Source organism: Lasiosphaeria miniovina (genome assembly GCF_030549165.1).
Source record: "Lasiosphaeria miniovina strain SMH2392-1A chromosome Unknown B0T26scaffold_1, whole genome shotgun sequence".
NCBI classification, from domain to species: Eukaryota; Fungi; Ascomycota; class Sordariomycetes; order Sordariales; family Lasiosphaeriaceae; genus Lasiosphaeria; species Lasiosphaeria miniovina.
In genome coordinates, this window is record NW_026848220.1 from 3894781 (window position 1) to 3912587 (window position 17807).

The following is a 17807-nucleotide window of genomic DNA, read 5'->3' on the forward strand; positions in this document are numbered from 1 at the left end:
CTAACTTGACTGGTCCTGGACTTCCTCGAGCCGGCTTCTCCGCCCCGGGCCTACTTTAGGATCGGACACCCATCGGCATTTCCTGTTTTGAATTCTCCTTGTTCCCTGTTCTCGGCAGAGTGCCCAGATACCTTGGTACCTTGGTCGGCCCCCCTTTAAACATACGCAGCTGTCTCGCAGAAGCAGCTCCAGCCCTGGAGATGGCAAGTAACGACGTCTTCAACGACGCCGTGGTGTTGCGTTCCGCCGCAGCCGGCGGCTTTGCTGCCTTGGTCGAGCTCCTGATCAAGAGGAAGAGAGACGAGTTTCGAAACGCCGCCAACGAAACTGACAAAGGCAGCGCCGCCGCCACGGCTCAACATGCCATCACCACTGCTCAACAGGCCATCGATGAAGCCAAGAAAGCCACTACAGCAGCTGACGCCGCTAAGACTCAGCATACTGCATTTCAACAAAACGGCAGCGTCGACGAGGAAAACAGGGCCAGAGACGAGGTCATAAAAGCCGATCAAGCTGCTAAGGCCGCCGGAAAAGCCGCCAACCTCGCCGTCGAAGTTTTAAACGTCGTCACCGCCGCCGTAGGAAAAGCTGACGGGGATAACACGCATCTTAGTGACACCAAAGCCAAAGTCCAGACCGCCCAGACTGACGTCGTAGCTGCAAATCCTGCTGACGACTCTCCTGATGGGGACCTAGCGTCACTGGTCATCAAGGCCTCTACTGCCGCCAGCACCGCCAAGACAGCCGGTGATTCTGCCATGGACGCCGCCAAAAAAGCCATGGAGGCGGTGACGGCCATCCCTGCAGCTAGCGGGGAAGTGGCCGACAAGCACATCAGAGACGAAGCCAAAAGGGCCTTTGATAGCGGCTTTAAGAAGTATTTGAACGACCCAAACACCGAGGGGTGCACTGCTCTTTACCTTGCCGCATCTGAGGGCCATACCGCCGTGGTTGGGCTTCTTCTGAACTGCGAGGGCATCGAGCACGGCAAGCAGAACACCAAAGGGTGGTCGCCTCTGAGGGCCGCCCTGAGCAATGACCACGGAGAACCATCCGAGATCCTCCTCGCGCACACAGATGGGGCTAAAATGAAAGCCGACCGCAAGCAAAACAGCGGCTGGAGCGCCATTTGCCAGGCTGCGAGCGGGGGCCAGCTTCATGTTGTCAACCTGCTTCTCCGGGACATCGCCGTCGTGGGCGAGATAGACGAGCTAGACGCCGATGGGTTTTCCGCCCTGTACCTGGCCTCGAACGGCGGCCATGCCAGAGTGGTCAAGCGGCTCATTGAAAACGGAGCGTGGGTCAACAACAAGAACAACAAGGGCGGGCTGACGGCCCTCTTTGCGGCGTCAACTGCCGGCGACGCCCAGTTGGTTGGTCTCCTCCTTGGCAAGTACGCCGACCCCAGAATCCGATCCAACGAGGGAGAGACTCCGTTGGATGCGGCTGTGAGCGGCGGCCACACCGCCGTCGTCGAACTCTTGCTCGGTGCGCTCGAATTGGCAAAGGGCACCAAGGAGGGAACGTGGGGAGATGCAACTGAGATCAAAGCTAAAGAGAAGAGGGTTCTCATGTCACTGTAGGACGCTGTATTCGCTACAGCGGGGGGGAAAGATGGCTCTCGAAAATCGGAGGTCGAAATAATGACGAAAGGGGAATTGATTGTCAAGGCAATAAATTAAAATGACAACTAGCGACATTTAAATATATCATCATAACTAGTCGGCTTTTCGCGCCACGTATTATACATGACCTTATCTTGTCGATTAGGAGACATTGTGTATGTGTGTCAAAGGACAGTGTCGGCGCATATGGTGCTCTCATGTTTACCGACAGGAGTGAAGTGGTCGAGAAGTTCAAGGGGAAGAAATGTGTGGTCCGCACTACTCTGAAGAACAAACCTTCTTAGCGCAGGGGCTAACAGAAGGCTTGTCCCACTGTTAAAGCAACGGCCCACTAAGACTCTGGAGAATCCGCAACTGAAAACTCTAACCTATAGTCTGTAGAACATTATAAGCCTTTTTTCTTTCTTTCTTTTCTTATTTTAACTTTTAGACCTCTTTACTAGCAATGGGATTTTTCAGAGTGCAACTACGTAGTACAAGCCGTGAGTGGGACGAACGCGGGTTGCAGATCCCGCTTGTCCCAGCTTGGGCATCCGGTCCCCACGGTTCCTGAGATCTTGATGATCTCTGCAGCCGTCACTTGGGCAGGAAAGGCCGGTTCTTTGCAGATGGGGGCGCAATGTTGGAGTGTACAAATGACCAGAGCAGACACGGTGGGGTTATTAGGTACTAACCCTTCTTGACGAGACATATGCCCTGCTTGCAGTTTGTCTAACCAGCTCAGAACCCCTGCAACAACATGATCGAGCTATGGAAGGCATACATTCATATGGTTGGCCTAGTGCGGCCAGGTCGACTTGTTCGCGTACCATTGGTCTTGAATCATAGCGTTGGGCTCGGAGGAATCTGCTATTTGGGATGGGCTGAACTGGCGGGTGCTGGACCATTGCTTCAGAGGCAGCGGCGGCAATTGGGGAAACAAGAAAGAAAAAACGACTCAGTACATGTTCCCCAAACGGCTGCAAGTCTGGTTCTCCGCCTTGAACTCTCAAGATTTGGGGGTGGGTGGAGCCTGACGCTTTGCCTTCTCCTCCGCCCTTTCCTTCTCTTCCGCCCTTGCCCTCAAACGTAGTATGCGACGTCCCTCGCGGCGAGCGGCAGGTGGACCCTCTGCAGCCTTTTGGATGTACCACCAGACCGTGTCGAAGCGCGGATCACCCTTCGCAAACTTGCACATTGACGAGTGATCGCCGCCTAGCATCAGGACGTCTTCGTGTACTAGCCCCACGATAGCAGACATCTTGTCCACAATCTGTGAGACGGAAGTAATAAGACGATAACTGTTAGTCATGGATACTTTTTTTTTCTCGTTGGTCGGGGCGGGAATGGGACTGGGACTGGACGTGCGGAACCTACCAGGGTTCTGGCCATGCGATGTGCGTTCTGTTCGTAGAAGCTGGTGATGGCATACTCGGACGCTAGACCTCGGAAGTCCTGGGATATCTTCAACAGATCGGGCGAGTGCAGCTCCAGCAATTTCAACAACTGGGAGTCCTGGCCGAGCAACGTTGTAGATGTAGTCTTTGATACCACTGCAGCCCAGTTTGCGCTCTTGGAACCTCTGTGGGGTGTCCCGAAGAAGATCTGTTTTGGTTTCAAGCTGTATGAGTAAAAAACGTCGAGACAGGATGATATCATGGGAATTGGGAGGGGGTACGGAAACTTACTATTCCTTTCGTGTTATTTAAGATGCCAACTGTCCCGAGTTGGCTGTCTTCTCGCACCTTGGTGAGCATCTACCGACAATCCATTAGATATAACCATTCAAAACAATGAGAGACTGTTCATGCCGCTTGGTGTATTGCCTTACGCTCTTGGTGATGATACCACCCAAGCTATGGGCGAGGAACACGATCGGACGGTCCTTCTGCTTTAAGGGGAAGTTAGCAAGTGCCTAGGCGTGCCTAGGCAACGACGGATACCCCTTAATCCGAAAGGGGGAGGGAGAAGGGGATAATAGCATTACATCATCTTGGCGACGGTCTCGCGTGAGGCAAGACAAGAGTTGGTCCGCAATTTCACCCGCTCCGTATGCGCTCGTGTTGAGCCACACCTTGGAATCATATTGAAAGGTCATGATGCGGGCGTGAGGAAGTTTGCCAGGCAATAGATCTCGCAGCCAATACGTCCCGGTTTTGGCATCTTCCCACGACTTTATACAGTGGCCATTGATGCCGTGAATGGCCACGATGCTTTTTAATCCGAGTTGGCATTAGAAACACTTAGACTAAGATATATAACTCCCGCCCTGGGTAGGTAGGCATGACAGGTAAAATCGGATCAAACTCACTCGATTGAGGACTGCCCACTTCTCCCATCCGAAGAACAGTCTTTCACGAGGTAGAGCCCTGCCACGCCCTGCTTCGCCTTGTTGCTGTCTGTTGTCTCCATGTTGAAGAGGAAGAAGAAGAAGATAATAATCAAAATGATGCAGTGCGTCGTTGCAGGATGAAGATTTCAAGCTCTAAGCTGTTGGCAATAATGAGGGTGTTTTGCCGTGCCACTCCAGATATTATAACCTAGACCGCGCACGGCAAGCGCGCTGAGGTTCGAGTTGGGTAGAGTTGGGTAGAGTTGGGTGTTCATCCCGACCGACCAAGTGGGAACTTGATCCATCATTTCTACCTCAAATACCGGTGCAGGTCCTTTGCGACCTACCTACCTACCTACTTACATACCTTACTTACTCTATCAGATACCCATTGTCCTATTCCGACCCAAAGGCAACTTCAGTCCATCACAAGCTTTCTTTACTCCTGATTCTCATCCAAGCTCGGTCGCAAAACATGGATAGAAAAGTGATTCTCAAGAAACTGTACAGCCCAGAGGGAACTCCAAACATTGAGTGCGTCCATCTCCGCCTCCTGGGAGACGAAACCAAATACTGACTTGGTATTTGGACCCTAGCATCGTTCTTGTCCATGGGGTGAATGGTCACCCGTTGAAGACGTGGAAAGACGCGGATTCGAACACCTTGTGGCCGAAACACTGGTTGCCAAAGGTGTTTCCCCAGGGAAGAGTGTTTTCCTTTGGATACAATGCCGACATGTACCGCAACAATTCGGCCGCTGGCATCCGCGACAACGCCCGCACTCTGCTATCTTACGTCGAGTCAGAGCGAGATAGCCGGCATTCGCCGACTATCGTCTTCATCGCGCACTGCCTGGGTGGGCTTATTGTCAAGCAGGTCGGTCCTCACATCTCGTCTTGGATTCCTTTCCTGATGGCTACCTACCTACCTACCTAGGCAGGCAACTAGCCCGTACACCATCCTGACTAACGAGCCTACCTAGGCACTGTACTTTGCCGAATACGATCCGGACTATAGAGACGCAGGCATAAACATCAAGACTGAGTTAATTGTAAGATGACAATAGCCTTGTTTCTCTCCCCCACTTGCGTACCACGATTCCGCGACTGACATACCATTCTAGGTGTTTTTCGGAACGCCAAACCAGGGAACTCATGAGGACAACTGGAATCATATCGCCAAGCCCTACACTGTGTTGGACAAGCGCGCAGCAATCACTAATACCTTGTTGCGCGACTCTCACGAGCTCTCCGAGATCAACGCGAAATTCCGCCAACTCAGCTACGACTATGAGATCACCAATTTCTATGAGAATGGAGCATTGGGACCTAACAGCAAGCTTATTGTGGAAGCGACGGCTGCCCAGATAGGCGTAGGGCACGAAAAGCTGCGTGCCGTCAATGACAACCATGTCGCTATGTGTCAGTTCAGAAGCGGCGATAACAGCAGCTCTGAGGAAGATGGCACCGACTCTGAGGATAGTGCCGACGGCGACGACGATCTGGATCATGGGCTGAGGAATTTCAGAATCCTATGCCAGGATATTGAGAAGGCGACCATCATCCAACCCAACCTTGATGCTCTTGATGAACTCTCAGCAGCCCGGGGCATGAAGGCTGCTCGCAAAGAGCAAGAGAAAGAGATGTCGAGAGTGACAGAAGTGTCGGAAGTGCCAGCAACGGCACTAAATCGAATGTTTGATGACGCGCTAGTCACGACGGATGAAGGGATCGTGGCCCGCTCCACGGCCAATAACATTGCGGGCCTAACTATATCTTCCAGTAGTAGACAGGAACGGTACGAAGAGGTGCCGCGGGGAAGCGGAGATCAGGCGTTCGATGGGCGGCGGCGATATCCTACGAAAGAAGAAGAAGGGGTGTTTGTTTCGGATACCATCCAAGTCACTGCGACGCGTACCACCACAAAGAAATACCACGTGGCTGGGGGACAACAGGGCGGCGGCATTGAACCCAAGAACCATAGTAGCAGCCCATCCCCACCCATGATAGAGGATGGTAGGGTTCGCCAAGACGGGATCGCGGCTCGAGGCATCGGTGCGAAGGTGTTTAGCTTCCTCAGCCTGCCCAGGCGCGAGTAGACCGAGGCGGCTCCTCCCCAAGGTCTCTTTGTTTCGAGCCCATACCGTAGTTGAGGCAGCCAGTTTGAAAAGGAAGGACAAAGACAGGATGAGTCGGTTGGGTAGATAGGCAGGCAGCAAACCACGACCCATCCCCGTTGGCGACAGTTATCGGGTGTACCCCTATTATGACCCCTATTGTTATTTTTCTCTTTCACCTCGGCCGCCAACTGGATTAATACGAGTGTTAGATGCTGTAGAGAGGAAATTGTTACTAGACATCTGCTGCACGTACCCAGTTTCTTGACTCGAGCAACTAGACGGGCGAGGCCCCGGGGTTTCACTTTCCCGGCGGCCGGTGAGGTTTCTCCTGCCGTCCCACCATTTATGTTCATCTCACGACCCTCTTTCCTTTCTTGACTGAGGTCGTCTCCGGCATTGCTTCCATCAACCACTTGGTGACTCCCAAGGTGCTGGCCTCGGGCTTGCTCAGCCACCACGGCGGACATGATTTCGCTTGGCCTTGGCTCGAGTCGCTGGTAGGGTTGAATTAGGGCGTCCCCCCCTGCTAGAGTTTGGGCGGGTGTCGTGAGCATCTTCCTGTGGGCGTTCTCGCTCATTTCGGCTTCCGCTTGCTCGCGATTGACTTCCACAGACTCGTCTTGCATAGGCTCGGCTTCTTTTTCAGAACCGGCCCCGGGAGATGCGGCGGCCGCGGATTTAGCTTCGGTAGGTTCGACCCCTGTAGACTCGTCGTCGTCATCTTCCATAGATCCGGTAGACATGGTTTCCGCAGAGCCGGTTTTCATAAATTTGGCCTCTTCTGATATACCTCTAATAGATTTGGCGCCCGCGAACTTGTCATTGTCTTCCATTGATACGGCCTCAGAATTGTCTCCCGTAGATATGGTTCCTTCAGGCTCGGTTTCCGCAGAATCGGCTTTTCTAAACTTGGCTTCTTCCGATATATCTCCCGTTAATTCGGCGCCCGCAAAGTCGTCGTCGTCTTCCATGGATGCGGCTTCAGAGGTGACTTGCTCAGACTTGATATCTACAGACTCAATATCTGTAGGCTCGACTTCCTCTGCGGACGTGGATTTGTCGGACTCGTCAGACCCGTCGGCCCCGAGCTGCTTCAAACGGACTTGCTCAATAGGAGCCTTTTCCCCCTCCTTTTTCAAGTCTAAGCGGGATAACGGGTCTGGTGTAGTCGCACGCGATGAGATGGATTCTGTGCGAGGTGGGCAGCAACAGGCCTGTACGACCAAATCCACAGGACATTGCTCTGGAAAGTCTCCTCCGACGCCCTTGGTTAGGAACCACCAGACCTCGGTCCAGCATTTCGCATATTCCGTCGAGCTGTCTTGCAGCAGTTCTTGATCCTCGTGTACCTGCTGATAACTTTCCTGTAGCGGGGATCCTTCGGCAACATTGAGGTGTTTGAACCAATTAAGGGAGGCATACCGGACGAATGGGTAGTCCCTGATCCGCCGGCGAACTTTCGATTTCCACAGGTCCTGTCTTTCACCTTCGGGCGGGCTGCCGGCACGCCCAAAGTATGGTAGCGTCAGGTAGGCAATGCAAATACTGGCGAGGGCTGCGTGAGATGGCCGCTCTCCCATATAAGCCAGCCCCGGGTCGAGTAGTTCGCCGTGTCTTGTCGTCAGGCATTCCCTGACACCCCAGTGAGTGACCTGGAGGTTCCCCTCGCCAAGCTCAACGACTTGTTGACAGTGGGTATGTACAGCAGTTTTAATCTCCTCTGGTTGCAGTTTTTCTAGCTTCCGGGCGGTGATACGTTGTCCTGGGCTCTGGTCTATCGCCATGCCTACGGCCACAGCAATGTAAATCTCGGGCTCCCTCAGCTCTTCTAGCTGGAAAACAGCCCACCGCAGGACGTGCTTGAGGAGGATTGGGCTCACGCCTTTTCCGAGCATCTCATTTAGAATCTGCCTGTAGAAAGCCACATAATCCCGTGATACGTGCTCGAGGTGGTTTCGGGCAACGTCCACATTGTTGGTCTTGTGATCCCTCGTCAGCACGTCTGTCGCCTTGGCGGCCTGTAGGTACGAGCCTTCGGAATGTTGTAGGACGGCCTCGCAGATTTCTTTTCTTACTGCTTCGACTTCCGACTTATTCTCACCATCCGGCTTTTCATGGCTCGTGCCCAGTTTTTCCATGACGGTTTTGACCATGTCCGGTAAGGTGTCCTCGGGGGTGATTTCGTAGACCTGAAAGTCTGCTTGCCCTACCAGTGCTGGCTTCTCCTCTTCGTCCTTGTACGATGAGAGTAGAAGTAACCGCAGCCGCTTTATGTCGTCTGGGGCAGTCTTGGTCCTGCAGATGGCAAGGCAGTCAAGAAAATCTTGCTGGCAGCCCGTGTCCATCTGGTCGAATCCATCAACGACAAGGGTCAATGGACGGCAGGACAAGACCTTAGCCACAGCCTCGGGCCACATGGATATGAGTCTCTCTCGCGTCCAAATCTCATTATCACCAACTTGGGCTGTCTTGCTTTTGGTTGCCTCGAGAAAGGGCGGGACGAGGAATTCGGTGGTCAGTGTGGGTTCGCGCCGCAATGCATGGTGTAGTGTAGCTCGCAGCAGCGACGCAATGTTCCCGCGTCCTGGGACCAGATCGCTCAGGAAGCAATGTGAAACCTCCTTGTTCGCCGCGGGGGCGAGCTCGGTGATTATGTGCCTCGCAAGGTAGGTTTTACCGCACGCTGGTGGCCCTTGGATCCACAGCATCTGCTTGTCGTTCTCGTCTCCCAGCCATTCTTGGAACTCGTGCCGTTCGCTAATCCACTCACAAGTTCCCTCGGTGGGCTTCTTGGCCATGAAATACCCATGGAACCCGGTGGGACATAGTGAGTGTAGCGCCATCCTCGCGTCCCTGTCGATCTGGTCTATGGGAAAGCTGATAGTCAGCAGCCAAAGGTAGCTATGTACCTAGATAACTAGGTAGAGCGAGTGGATGGGTTGATCCAAACCAATTGCTTTGGGCGATTGCTCAATCAAGAATTTCATATGTCCCGATACTATACCAAAGGCGCTCTTATAATTTCTGTGTTTCCTAAACCTGCATATCCCAATGTGATCGCCTTCCATTAGCATTTCCCGTTTCTTTGGGGCATCCATCCATCCGTGACTCTTGTCTACCAACTATATAGGTACGCAATTAGGCAAAGGCAGTGGCTCTGTGGTTAGCTAGGGGTTTATCTACCTCGAAAAGGGTGGAAGGTGGCAAGAAAATAAGAAATAGAGACAGAAAAAAGGCCAGGCCTGGAAGCATGAAGGAAATTTGAAGACTCACGACACGGCCTGGCCCTTTCATCTTGGTGCCTTCATAATAATTTGCAAACGCAAGTTCCTGCTGCAAGGGCCGGAAGTCATCAGTCAGGCTCAGAAGAGTGTCGGTGTTGAGCGCGAGGTCGTTTAGCATCTTTTTCGTCGGTGGAACATCTGGGGACGGTGCATTTAAGCACAGGACGGCCGATGCGAAGTTTCTCCACGACAGACTGCTCATGCCGTGATGTGGAGTTGCGAAGAACATCTGGACTAGGTTGTCAACACCGCATCTCCGTTCTAACAGGGGGCAGTTGTTGACCTACAACTCCACGGGTTGCGTCCCACAAGCCTGCGTATCTCGGAAGTTTGTGGGCTTCATGAATTGCCTTGTGGGTACCTATGTTATTAGAATGTGGTCGCCACATGAGATGATGCGTTTAATTCCGAGTCAAGTAGACCTCCCCACACACCTTTTTGATGAGCATGCCGCCCAAGCTGTGGCCGACAAAGATGATGGGCCTAGTTTCAACTTCAACGTCTGTCTTGCGGTCCAGAAATAAGGCATCGAGCAACTGAACTGCGTGGTCGGTAATTTTGGCTCTGCTTGTTGTGCCCTGAATGGTGGTATTGTAGTGAAAGGATAGAACCCGTATGTTCGGAATTCTTTCCGGGAGCAGGTCTCTAGGCCATACCGTGTTGTCGCTTGCTCTCCACGTCCCGATGTAATCTCCCCCGAGACCTGCCACTAGGACGATACTGTGGATCGTTACCGAGGCATCAGCAACTCAAGGGCGCAAAGGGGGAGTGCAAGCCCCTAGGGCGGGCATACCTACTCAACAACTGCATTTGCCGCACCATTCGCAGGATAGAGCAAGAATAGCTGTGAATGCTGATCCTCGGCCAACCGATGGGAAGGTGTACGACTGCCTCGCCTCCCGTTCTCCACCCCTTCCATGGGGCTTGGTTTGGAGGGTAAGGTACCTTAACTTAGTAGTGATTCCTGGATGGTTTGGAGTTTTTTGCGCACAGCTTTGGATTTGGGACGTCGTTCCCATCATGGAAGTTGCTAAACACCTAGACAAACGTGCCTTCTATATTAGGTTGCACCACCCGCATCCGTTGCTCCATGGCGGGCAGGTTCGTTTCGTGGCCTACGCCGCTGTGACGGACCATTTCCTACCTTACCGTAGGGGCCTAGCAGCCAATGGCATCCATCCAACAGGTGACAGTAAAAGCGTTGGCCCTAGGTTCCTTGATAGGTGCCCAAATGCGCTATGTTTTGTGCCCGTGGTTGGTGAGAAGCTTCACACGTCTGCACCCCGTCGCCACCACTCAGATGAATGAGGCGATGTAGACTTTTCAGTAGACAAGGCATCCTGAGCGGCAACACTACATACATACATACCCTAGGTATTTACGACATACACCAAACATGCAGCATTTCTAACTTCTCTTTGCCCAACGTTTAGTATTTCTCAGCGCGTCAGTCGGACGCACCTATCCCGGGACAAGCCTGGGACAGATACTGCTTCATCCGTCACACAATTTTGATATATAAACATGAAAGCAGAAATGCAACGGCTTCGGGTGCTAGCTCTGCACGGCAGCAATCACAGGCCCGGCGATGACCACCCCCTCAGTCTCGGCTTTGACCTCGAACGCAGGGCCAGCAAGATCTTATGCCTCTTAGCCAAGCTAGAACTATCAATCCGGGATATCGCTTCCATCGCATGGGAGGTCGAATACGAGCGCAGGGACCTGATCGAGGACATCTACGGCCTCGACCAGCTGCTCAAGGAAGCCGTGTCACTCATGGCACCCCCTGAGCTCTCCTCACAAGCCGTGACTGCGCTAGGGAAATACTTTGACGAGGCGCTCATCAAAGAGAAGTCCAAGAACTGGGAGTTGGAATACCAGTGCAGGGACCTAGAAGAGGACTTATGGAAACTCCAGTTGCAGCTAAGGAGCAGCGTACCGGTCGAGGACATTACGCATCCTAGGTGGAAGCCTCGGACGGCCATGGAGAAAAACTTGGAGGACAGGATCGTCGAACTCGAAGACAGGCTCAAGCACCCAAAGGGGAGAGCTCGGTCAAACTCCGTATGATGAGGACCGCCGACACCAAGAACCTATTAGCTTGCAAAGGGGATTCCGCTTGCCGAATCTGCAGGTTCCCAAACATCTCTTCAGCTTGAACAACATCAACAGCGCTCTAGTCTTGGTTGGGGAATCGGACCTGAGAGATTGGGCGAAGCAAGAGATCTCATCTGTTATAGGGCCGGGAGGGAGGAAAAAATACTGAAATTCTGTTTCGAACGCTGCGGCATCGAGAAAGCGTGTGTTAGCATTGCCGTGCATGCCTACCTATTGAGCACCTATACTAACCGGGAGGGTAAGTTCAACAACTCGAAGCCTCACGCAAACGAACAAAGGACTAGGCCATTGTTCAAGCTGCCACAACGCACCATAAACAACCGCGACCCGCCTACAGTCCAGTCAGCGCAGTCTTTGAGATATGTAGGTATATACATGTACAAGTACTGCGGTGATCCCCCACGCTGCAACCCCACAGGCTACCAGTAGGATGAAGATACTTGGCCATTTTCTATTCCTTCGAATGCGTCTTGTGCGCTCATCGCGGCTAGGTGTTTTTTTCTTCTTTCTCCCATAAGTGTGGTGGTAGGTCTTCTTTATCGAATCATTTCTTTCCGAACGGTGAGTTTTGACTGGTGTTGTGAATGGTGCTGTCCGTTATTGGTCACTCACTGCACAAGAAAGCAGGCCCAACCCCAAAGCAGACAAAAGCAGCATCATAAGGACAGAAAGGAGGAAACCAATAGGTCGCTGAGTGGGAAGCTCTGCACCTGGGGCTAGCACACAACGACGACTGGACATTCCGACTCCAGAGCAATGTAGAGATTGGGCACGAATGCATTCCGCAGCTCTGTTTGGCTCTTCCACTTATAAGGATGTAGCCGAGGTAGTAGCACCCAATGGTGTGTATTGAGCTTGTCAAACCATTAAAGGGGCACCTACCTACCTATCGACACTGTTGTCGATGTCCCTCTGCCGGGCACATCTTGGCTCGGGTGACGGGGAGTCGACTCATATCCGAAGAAGTTAGGTACCTAGATTCGACGATAAAATCCTCCAAACATCATCGTACCCGCCCCGGTGGTCAAAATACGGTAGGTATGTCCCTCACAAGAAAGCCAGCCCCCCCCCCAGGCTACACCAGAAAGGGGCGGACACTGATGTCCCAGTAGATAGGACCCAAAAAAACATGGCAACCAAAACTCTTACCCTAAAGTTCCCCTACCCAGACTCCAAGCCGCCCGTCTACAAGTCCAAGGCGATCAAGATTGACGGCGGTCTCCACACGGAGCAACTCAGCAATGCCTACAAGACGACGCGGGATGTCGCCGTGGAGCTCCGCAGCGAGCTAGAGCCGTTTCTGAAGAAGGCGAGAGAGAGGGTCTGCGAGCTGATCCGCGAGGCCAACGGGCTCAAGAAGAGTCTCAGGGAGGTCAAGGAGGAGCTCAGGATCGCCAGAGAGGAGCTCAGGCTGACTAAGGACGCCCTCATCGTTGCCAACACCAAAAACCTGCACCCGGCCCTGCTGCTGCTCGAGGAGGATCCCAACGAATGGTGCAAGGCGGAGGTGGACACTGAACCTTATTGATGTGTTTGTTGCCCAGACAACAGAAATCATGCCCGCATCACACAAGGTGCCATGCCATACCTAGATAGTTGTGTTTTTTAAATGTATAAAACAGACAGAGAAATCCAATCAAGCCTTTTTTTTTTCACTCCATGGCTGTTGAGCAGTGACCCAATGTATAACTCTTTAAACATGATTGCTGAAAATCCATCGTGAATTTACCCCAACCCCCTTTACTACCTAGGTAGTGCTCCCTTCCACAGCCACATCTGCCTCAATCACTCATCTTTGAGCTGAGGGATAGTACCGCGCAAATTATTTATGACACGGCCATAGACTGCGCTCCTAAGCGGGGACTCAAAAATCCACGATGTTGGATATATAGAGACTTTGAGACAAAGTTAACTTCCGTGGGATTGTTAGTGAAGAAAAGGGATGGTGAGAAAATAATAAAGTAACAAGCCCGGAGGCAGAACCATGAGTGTGGTTTCCCGCCTCCGCCCGTTACTTCACCCCTTGGCCTGAAGGCAAAGAGACAGGGTTGTATGCAACATCTCTCACATATCACTTTGCCCCTTGACCAAATTTTGGCCCTTCCAAAGACAGAAGTCCAAGGATTAAGCTATATGTACCTAACCTCTCCTTGCCTATTGCTCTACCCCTGGCGCGAAGGTCAACGGGCATAGTCTCGGCTCTCTTGGACCAATGTGGCCCGCTTATTTTCTCCCCCATTCATACACCTTCAACCCAATAGGGCCTAGGCTGGGTGCCTTGCTCAAAAAGGACTGGCGAGTTGGTTCTATTATGGAGATTCGCGTAATATGTATGTACTCCTTAGGGCGCGTACTTGATGGGGCCGTCAAGGCGTATTTGAAGGCCTGCGATTTGAAGGATCCGCGGGTTTACGAGAAACCCAACCCACCTATCTCAGGGTTGCTTGTTGAAATCCGTTGATTAGATACCTTAGGTAGCCTCGATATAAATACCCAGGGCTAAGACCATCTCTCTTATTTAGTAAACATTGCAGTTGTGTTTGCAAACTCAATGAGACCGCGAGTTTGAGCAAAAGAACGATAGCCAAGATGTCCGAGACGGTCGTCATCACAGCCCAGACGGCTGGCGCCGCACCTACAAGTAGTTTCGTCGCCGAGGAGGCCAGAAGACCCAACAGGACGAAGGCGCCGTGGGCTCGTTACAGGCATACCTCACCCACGAGAAGCAGCCATATAGCACATCCGACACTATCCGACTCAAAGCCGCGGCTCGCCGAGACAGTCGAACCTCCTGTTCCGATTACCTCCTCTGCGACTGCGGCCTGGGTCATTATCACTCTTACAGGCATCACGTTTGTCGGTAGTATAAGCAGCGGCCTCGTCACTATTGCCCTGCCCGCCATCGCTCTAGATCTCGACTTGCCGCGTCACCTGCTTCTTTGGTATGCATCGTGCAATTACCCAGTCTGATGCAGCCCGTGCTAACTGGCATTGATCACTAGGCCCGCCTCTGTCCATCCGTAAAAGCCCCTCGATGCCAGGTCTTGCCGTCATCTCTTGCTAATATCACCCCGTCACAGGCTCGCGAGTGCATCTTGTCTGGTATTGGCTGGCACCATTGCTGACTTTGTCGGAAACCGCAAGGTCAACCTGGTTGGCTGCATCTTTCTCGCGGCTTTCACACTCGCGGCTGGCCTCGCCCGTACTGGCATACAGCTCATCCTCTTCCGGGCATTCCAAGGCGTGGCAAATTCCCTCTGCCTTCCGACCGCTGTGAGCATCTTGACCAACAACTTTGTCCCTGGCCCTCAGCGAAATGTCGGCTTTGCCTGCATCGGTCTTAGCCAACCTCTCGGCTTCGCCGTGGGGCTGGTTTTTGGCGGCGTGATTGTCGACACCACCCTAGGCTGGCGCTTCTCATTCTACCTCACAGCTGGGCTGATGGCTTTGTTGTTCGTGTTGAGTATCTGGCTGCTTCCGAAAGACAAGCCCCAGGAGGCGCAAGCGTGGAGGCGGGCCGGACGGGAGATTGACTGGATCGGTGCCGGACTTGCCTCCGCCGCGTTGGGCATATCCTCGTATATATTTGCGTACGTGCCCAAGACATCCGATGCTCTCTGCTCCTGCCCCTGGCTGACCACTGCGCAGAATCCTCACTGGGGACCTGTACAACATCAAGCAGCCGGAAAACATCGCCCTGCTGTTGCTTTCTAGCTGCGCCTCGGTCGGTTTCGTATTTTGGATGAGCTATCGAGAGAAGTCAGGAAGAACGCCGCTCATTCCGAATTCACTGTGGCGGAACAAGTCTTTCTCGATAATATGCATCCTAGTACTACTATCATACGCAGTCCTAAACAGCCTAGAATACTTTATCAGTCTCTAGTCAGTGTATCCTGCCTCTCTTTGATGCCCGGCACATTTCTGACACTCTCGCTGTTAGTTTCCAGAAAGTCCAACGTCTGTCGGGCCTCGAGGCGGCCATCCGATTTCTCCCAGAAATTGCCGCCGGGGTGCTCTTGAACCTTTGCACAGGCTTGTTTGTACACAAAGTCCACGTCAGCCATCTTATCACGGTGACTTCGATCCTGACCGTCGTCTCGCCACTCCTCATGGCTCTGATCAACCCGGCTTCGGGCTACTGGATCGGCTCATTTTGGGCTGTATTGCTCTGCCCGTTCAATGTTGATGGTAGTCTCCCTATTTCGGCTGGTACGAGCCTATTACTTGCTGACATTGCGATAATAGTCATCTTCACTGTGGCGAATCTGATCATTACGGACGCATTCCCAGCCAGCACGCAGGCGCTCGCCGGTGCAGTGTTCAACACGATCGCCCAGTTTGGCTGGTCGCTTGGTCTCACGATCATGGCCATTACCTCGTCCAGATTGACGGTGAACTCGCCATATCAAGACAAAGAGTCACCGGAAGCTATACTGCCTGGGTATCAAGCCGTCTTCTGGGTCTGTGTTGGCCTGCAGGCGCTTGCATGTGTGCTCAGTGCCTGGGGGTTGCGTGGAGTTGGGAAGATCGGCTTGAAGCTAGAGTAGGAAAAATAATATGATAGATGATAAAGGCGCCTGCAGGGTTACGGGGTATTATAAAAGATAGTATGAATTCCAGTGGACCACAACTTGATGCATCCTTTGGCTGTCCGTGGTATTGGTTTAGACCCTTGAGATCATTGTGCGAAAATGATCAGTCAGAGCTGTCGATTAAGAGAAAGAGTTTGCACAAAGTAGGAGCTTCATGTTGCTAGTATAATTGGGACCATGAAGAAAGGGACTAAATCCTACGAACGGAGCACTCCGTGTTCGGTTGTTGGGGAATTGGGTGTTTGGTTCTTCCTCTTGCAGGCACTGATTGGATCGAAAGCTGGAGAAAGCCTAGAGGAGGGCAAGACCTGAAAACTTGGTAAGCCACAGCGGCTCATCAGCCACGCCCCATTTCTGGATTAGCTACCCCACCCTCTCCAGCCACTCGCACAGAACTTTCGGTAGCTAGAAAATAGGTCGTCGATATTATCGGACTTTTTTCCCCTCAAGTCACGACGACCACTTTTCGACCACCACACCGACGGACCGCCCACCACCCCGTTTCCGTCAACCATCTCAACAGTCGCAATGGCCAAAGAAGCCCCCAAGACCGGCCTCGCCGTTGGCCTCAAGAAGGGTCACGTACGTCTCACCTCGTGGAGGATCTCTGCTTCGCCGCCGCCTTGGAAAAGAAAAATATCTACACGGCATTGCAGATGATGGACTTTTTCCTTGGGAAGAGGAAGAATTGTACGCTGACCAGGGCAACATTTGCTTTTGCGCAAATATAGCAAACCACCGCTCGCGTTTCCAAGCCCAGAGTGTCCCGGACCAAGGGCCACCTCAGCAAGCGCACCCAGTTTGTGCGCGGCATCGTCAAGGAGGTCGCTGGGTGAGTACAAGATTTTCTTCATTCCTTTCTGCTGCTGCACCTGGAAATACGAAGAGTGCAATTGAAGGATGATCGAGATGCTATGAGTCCAACCTCCCTCGCGATTTCATGGAATAAACAGGTTATTGCGAGGGGGGGATACCAGCAAGAAGAGGAACATGCCCAGGGCTCTGGATGTGAAATGCTTTTTGTAAGGAATGATGCTAACTGATTGTTTCCTCGCTAAATAGCCTCGCCCCCTATGAGCGTCGCGGTCAGTCTATCTCTCGACCACCTTCCCCAAAACGAAGCCAATTCTAACTCGAACCCAGTCATCGAGCTGCTCCGTAACGGCAAGGACAAGCGCGCGCGCAAGTTCTCCAAGAAGAAGGTACGCTATTTTTATCAACCACTCGAATTTCTGTTGCTAACATAGAATTCCTAGCTCGGAACTTTCGGACGTGCCAAGGCAAAGGTTGAGGAGCTCCAGCGTGTGATCGCCGAGTCTCGGAGAGCTGCCCACTAAGTGCAGTAAGTGGTTTGGGTGTAACGGTGGTCTGCCTCGGTCTTTGGGCGCATGGTTTGGTGTGCTTCATCACGGATCTCTCGGGGCTCATTATATCAGGATGGTCTCTGGGGAAAATATCTTTCTGCAGGTTGCAGCAAGATAGCCTCATAATGGCAAAGCAATGAACTTGGCATCAAATGCCCATTTTGTCAAGCTCTGCTGGGTCGTGAGCCTTCTTTCCAAGGCAATATATATACATGATCCGAACAGCCTCAAACACGAGTAGCATTTCACCTCCCACCTAGAGGCCGCAATTCTGTTTGACTCTTATCCAAACAAGGTTCTTTCACATTTTCCCGTCTGCCAGACATCTAATACGAACAAAATATTCCAACAATTTCCCCCAACATCGCTAGCCTAAAATGTGCTCGAGACGTTG

General features: G+C 52.5%; 8 protein-coding genes across 8 annotated transcripts; 6 read left to right on the forward strand and 2 right to left on the reverse strand.

Moving 5' to 3' along the window:
- Positions 1-227: 227 nt before the first annotated feature.
- Positions 228-1496, forward strand: B0T26DRAFT_605851 (ankyrin repeat-containing domain protein; the record flags this gene model as incomplete). The annotated part of the gene is made up of 2 exons (XM_060435817.1): positions 228-304; positions 854-1496. Coding segments are annotated over 2 exons (720 nt in total), but the record flags the coding sequence as incomplete, so codon positions are not given.
- A 1051-nt stretch (positions 1497-2547) lies between these two features.
- B0T26DRAFT_797979 (uncharacterized protein) lies at positions 2548-4016 on the reverse strand (the record flags this gene model as incomplete). The annotated part of the gene is made up of 6 exons (XM_060446939.1): positions 2548-2877; positions 2982-3209; positions 3293-3361; positions 3436-3492; positions 3679-3817; positions 3916-4016. 6 exons carry the CDS (start codon positions 4014-4016, stop codon positions 2614-2616), a joined length of 858 nt encoding a protein of 285 aa, XP_060302941.1. The 3' UTR covers positions 2548-2613.
- A 395-nt stretch (positions 4017-4411) lies between these two features.
- B0T26DRAFT_746020 (uncharacterized protein) lies at positions 4412-6034 on the forward strand (the record flags this gene model as incomplete). Its single annotated transcript, XM_060444645.1, has 4 exons — positions 4412-4470; positions 4533-4812; positions 4919-4987; positions 5060-6034. The coding sequence occupies 4 exons, from the start codon at positions 4412-4414 to the stop codon at positions 6032-6034; spliced, it is 1383 nt and encodes a 460-aa protein (XP_060302942.1).
- A 90-nt stretch (positions 6035-6124) lies between these two features.
- B0T26DRAFT_760739 (uncharacterized protein) lies at positions 6125-10025 on the reverse strand (the record flags this gene model as incomplete). The annotated part of the gene is made up of 6 exons (XM_060446387.1): positions 6125-6243; positions 6309-8921; positions 9006-9177; positions 9329-9568; positions 9627-9660; positions 9772-10025. Coding segments are annotated over 6 exons (3342 nt in total), but the record flags the coding sequence as incomplete, so codon positions are not given.
- Positions 10026-10621: 596 nt separating this feature from the next.
- Positions 10622-11594, forward strand: B0T26DRAFT_686936 (uncharacterized protein). Its single transcript, XM_060440922.1, has one exon. It carries the CDS (start codon positions 10864-10866, stop codon positions 11407-11409), a length of 546 nt encoding a protein of 181 aa, XP_060302944.1. The 5' UTR covers positions 10622-10863; the 3' UTR covers positions 11410-11594.
- An 803-nt stretch (positions 11595-12397) lies between these two features.
- Positions 12398-13257, forward strand: B0T26DRAFT_51088 (uncharacterized protein). The gene is made up of 2 exons (XM_060435422.1): positions 12398-12491; positions 12570-13257. The coding sequence occupies exon 2, from the start codon at positions 12587-12589 to the stop codon at positions 12983-12985; it is 399 nt and encodes a 132-aa protein (XP_060302945.1). The 5' UTR covers positions 12398-12491; positions 12570-12586; the 3' UTR covers positions 12986-13257.
- A 442-nt stretch (positions 13258-13699) lies between these two features.
- Positions 13700-16316, forward strand: B0T26DRAFT_51120 (aminotriazole resistance protein). The gene is made up of 5 exons (XM_060435426.1): positions 13700-14399; positions 14460-14477; positions 14538-15047; positions 15106-15339; positions 15398-16316. The coding sequence occupies exons 1-5, from the start codon at positions 14047-14049 to the stop codon at positions 16002-16004; spliced, it is 1722 nt and encodes a 573-aa protein (XP_060302946.1). The 5' UTR covers positions 13700-14046; the 3' UTR covers positions 16005-16316.
- A 79-nt stretch (positions 16317-16395) lies between these two features.
- On the forward strand, positions 16396-17665 carry B0T26DRAFT_51094 (ribosomal protein L36e). Its single transcript, XM_060435423.1, has 5 exons — positions 16396-16631; positions 16781-16881; positions 17112-17134; positions 17193-17251; positions 17306-17665. The coding sequence occupies exons 1-5, from the start codon at positions 16578-16580 to the stop codon at positions 17384-17386; spliced, it is 318 nt and encodes a 105-aa protein (XP_060302947.1). The 5' UTR covers positions 16396-16577; the 3' UTR covers positions 17387-17665.
- Positions 17666-17807: the final 142 nt, after the last annotated feature.

Bases quoted from the DNA above. Each gene is read 5' to 3' on its own strand.
- B0T26DRAFT_686936 (XM_060440922.1), top strand. From the start codon at position 10,864: ATGAAAGCAGAAATGCAACGGCTTCGGGTGCTAGCTCTGCACGGCAGC.
- B0T26DRAFT_51088 (XM_060435422.1), top strand. From the start codon at position 12,587: ATGGCAACCAAAACTCTTACCCTAAAGTTCCCCTACCCAGACTCCAAG.
- B0T26DRAFT_51120 (XM_060435426.1), top strand. From the start codon at position 14,047: ATGTCCGAGACGGTCGTCATCACAGCCCAGACGGCTGGCGCCGCACCT. The intron at 15,048-15,105 runs GTACGTGCCCAA...ACCACTGCGCAG, and splicing joins ATATCCTCGTATATATTTGC to AATCCTCACTGGGGACCTGT. The intron at 15,340-15,397 runs GTCAGTGTATCC...TCTCGCTGTTAG, and splicing joins GAATACTTTATCAGTCTCTA to TTTCCAGAAAGTCCAACGTC.
- B0T26DRAFT_51094 (XM_060435423.1), top strand. From the start codon at position 16,578: ATGGCCAAAGAAGCCCCCAAGACCGGCCTCGCCGTTGGCCTCAAGAAG. The intron at 16,632-16,780 runs GTACGTCTCACC...GCGCAAATATAG, and splicing joins TTGGCCTCAAGAAGGGTCAC to CAAACCACCGCTCGCGTTTC. The intron at 17,135-17,192 runs GTCAGTCTATCT...ACTCGAACCCAG, and splicing joins CGCCCCCTATGAGCGTCGCG to TCATCGAGCTGCTCCGTAAC.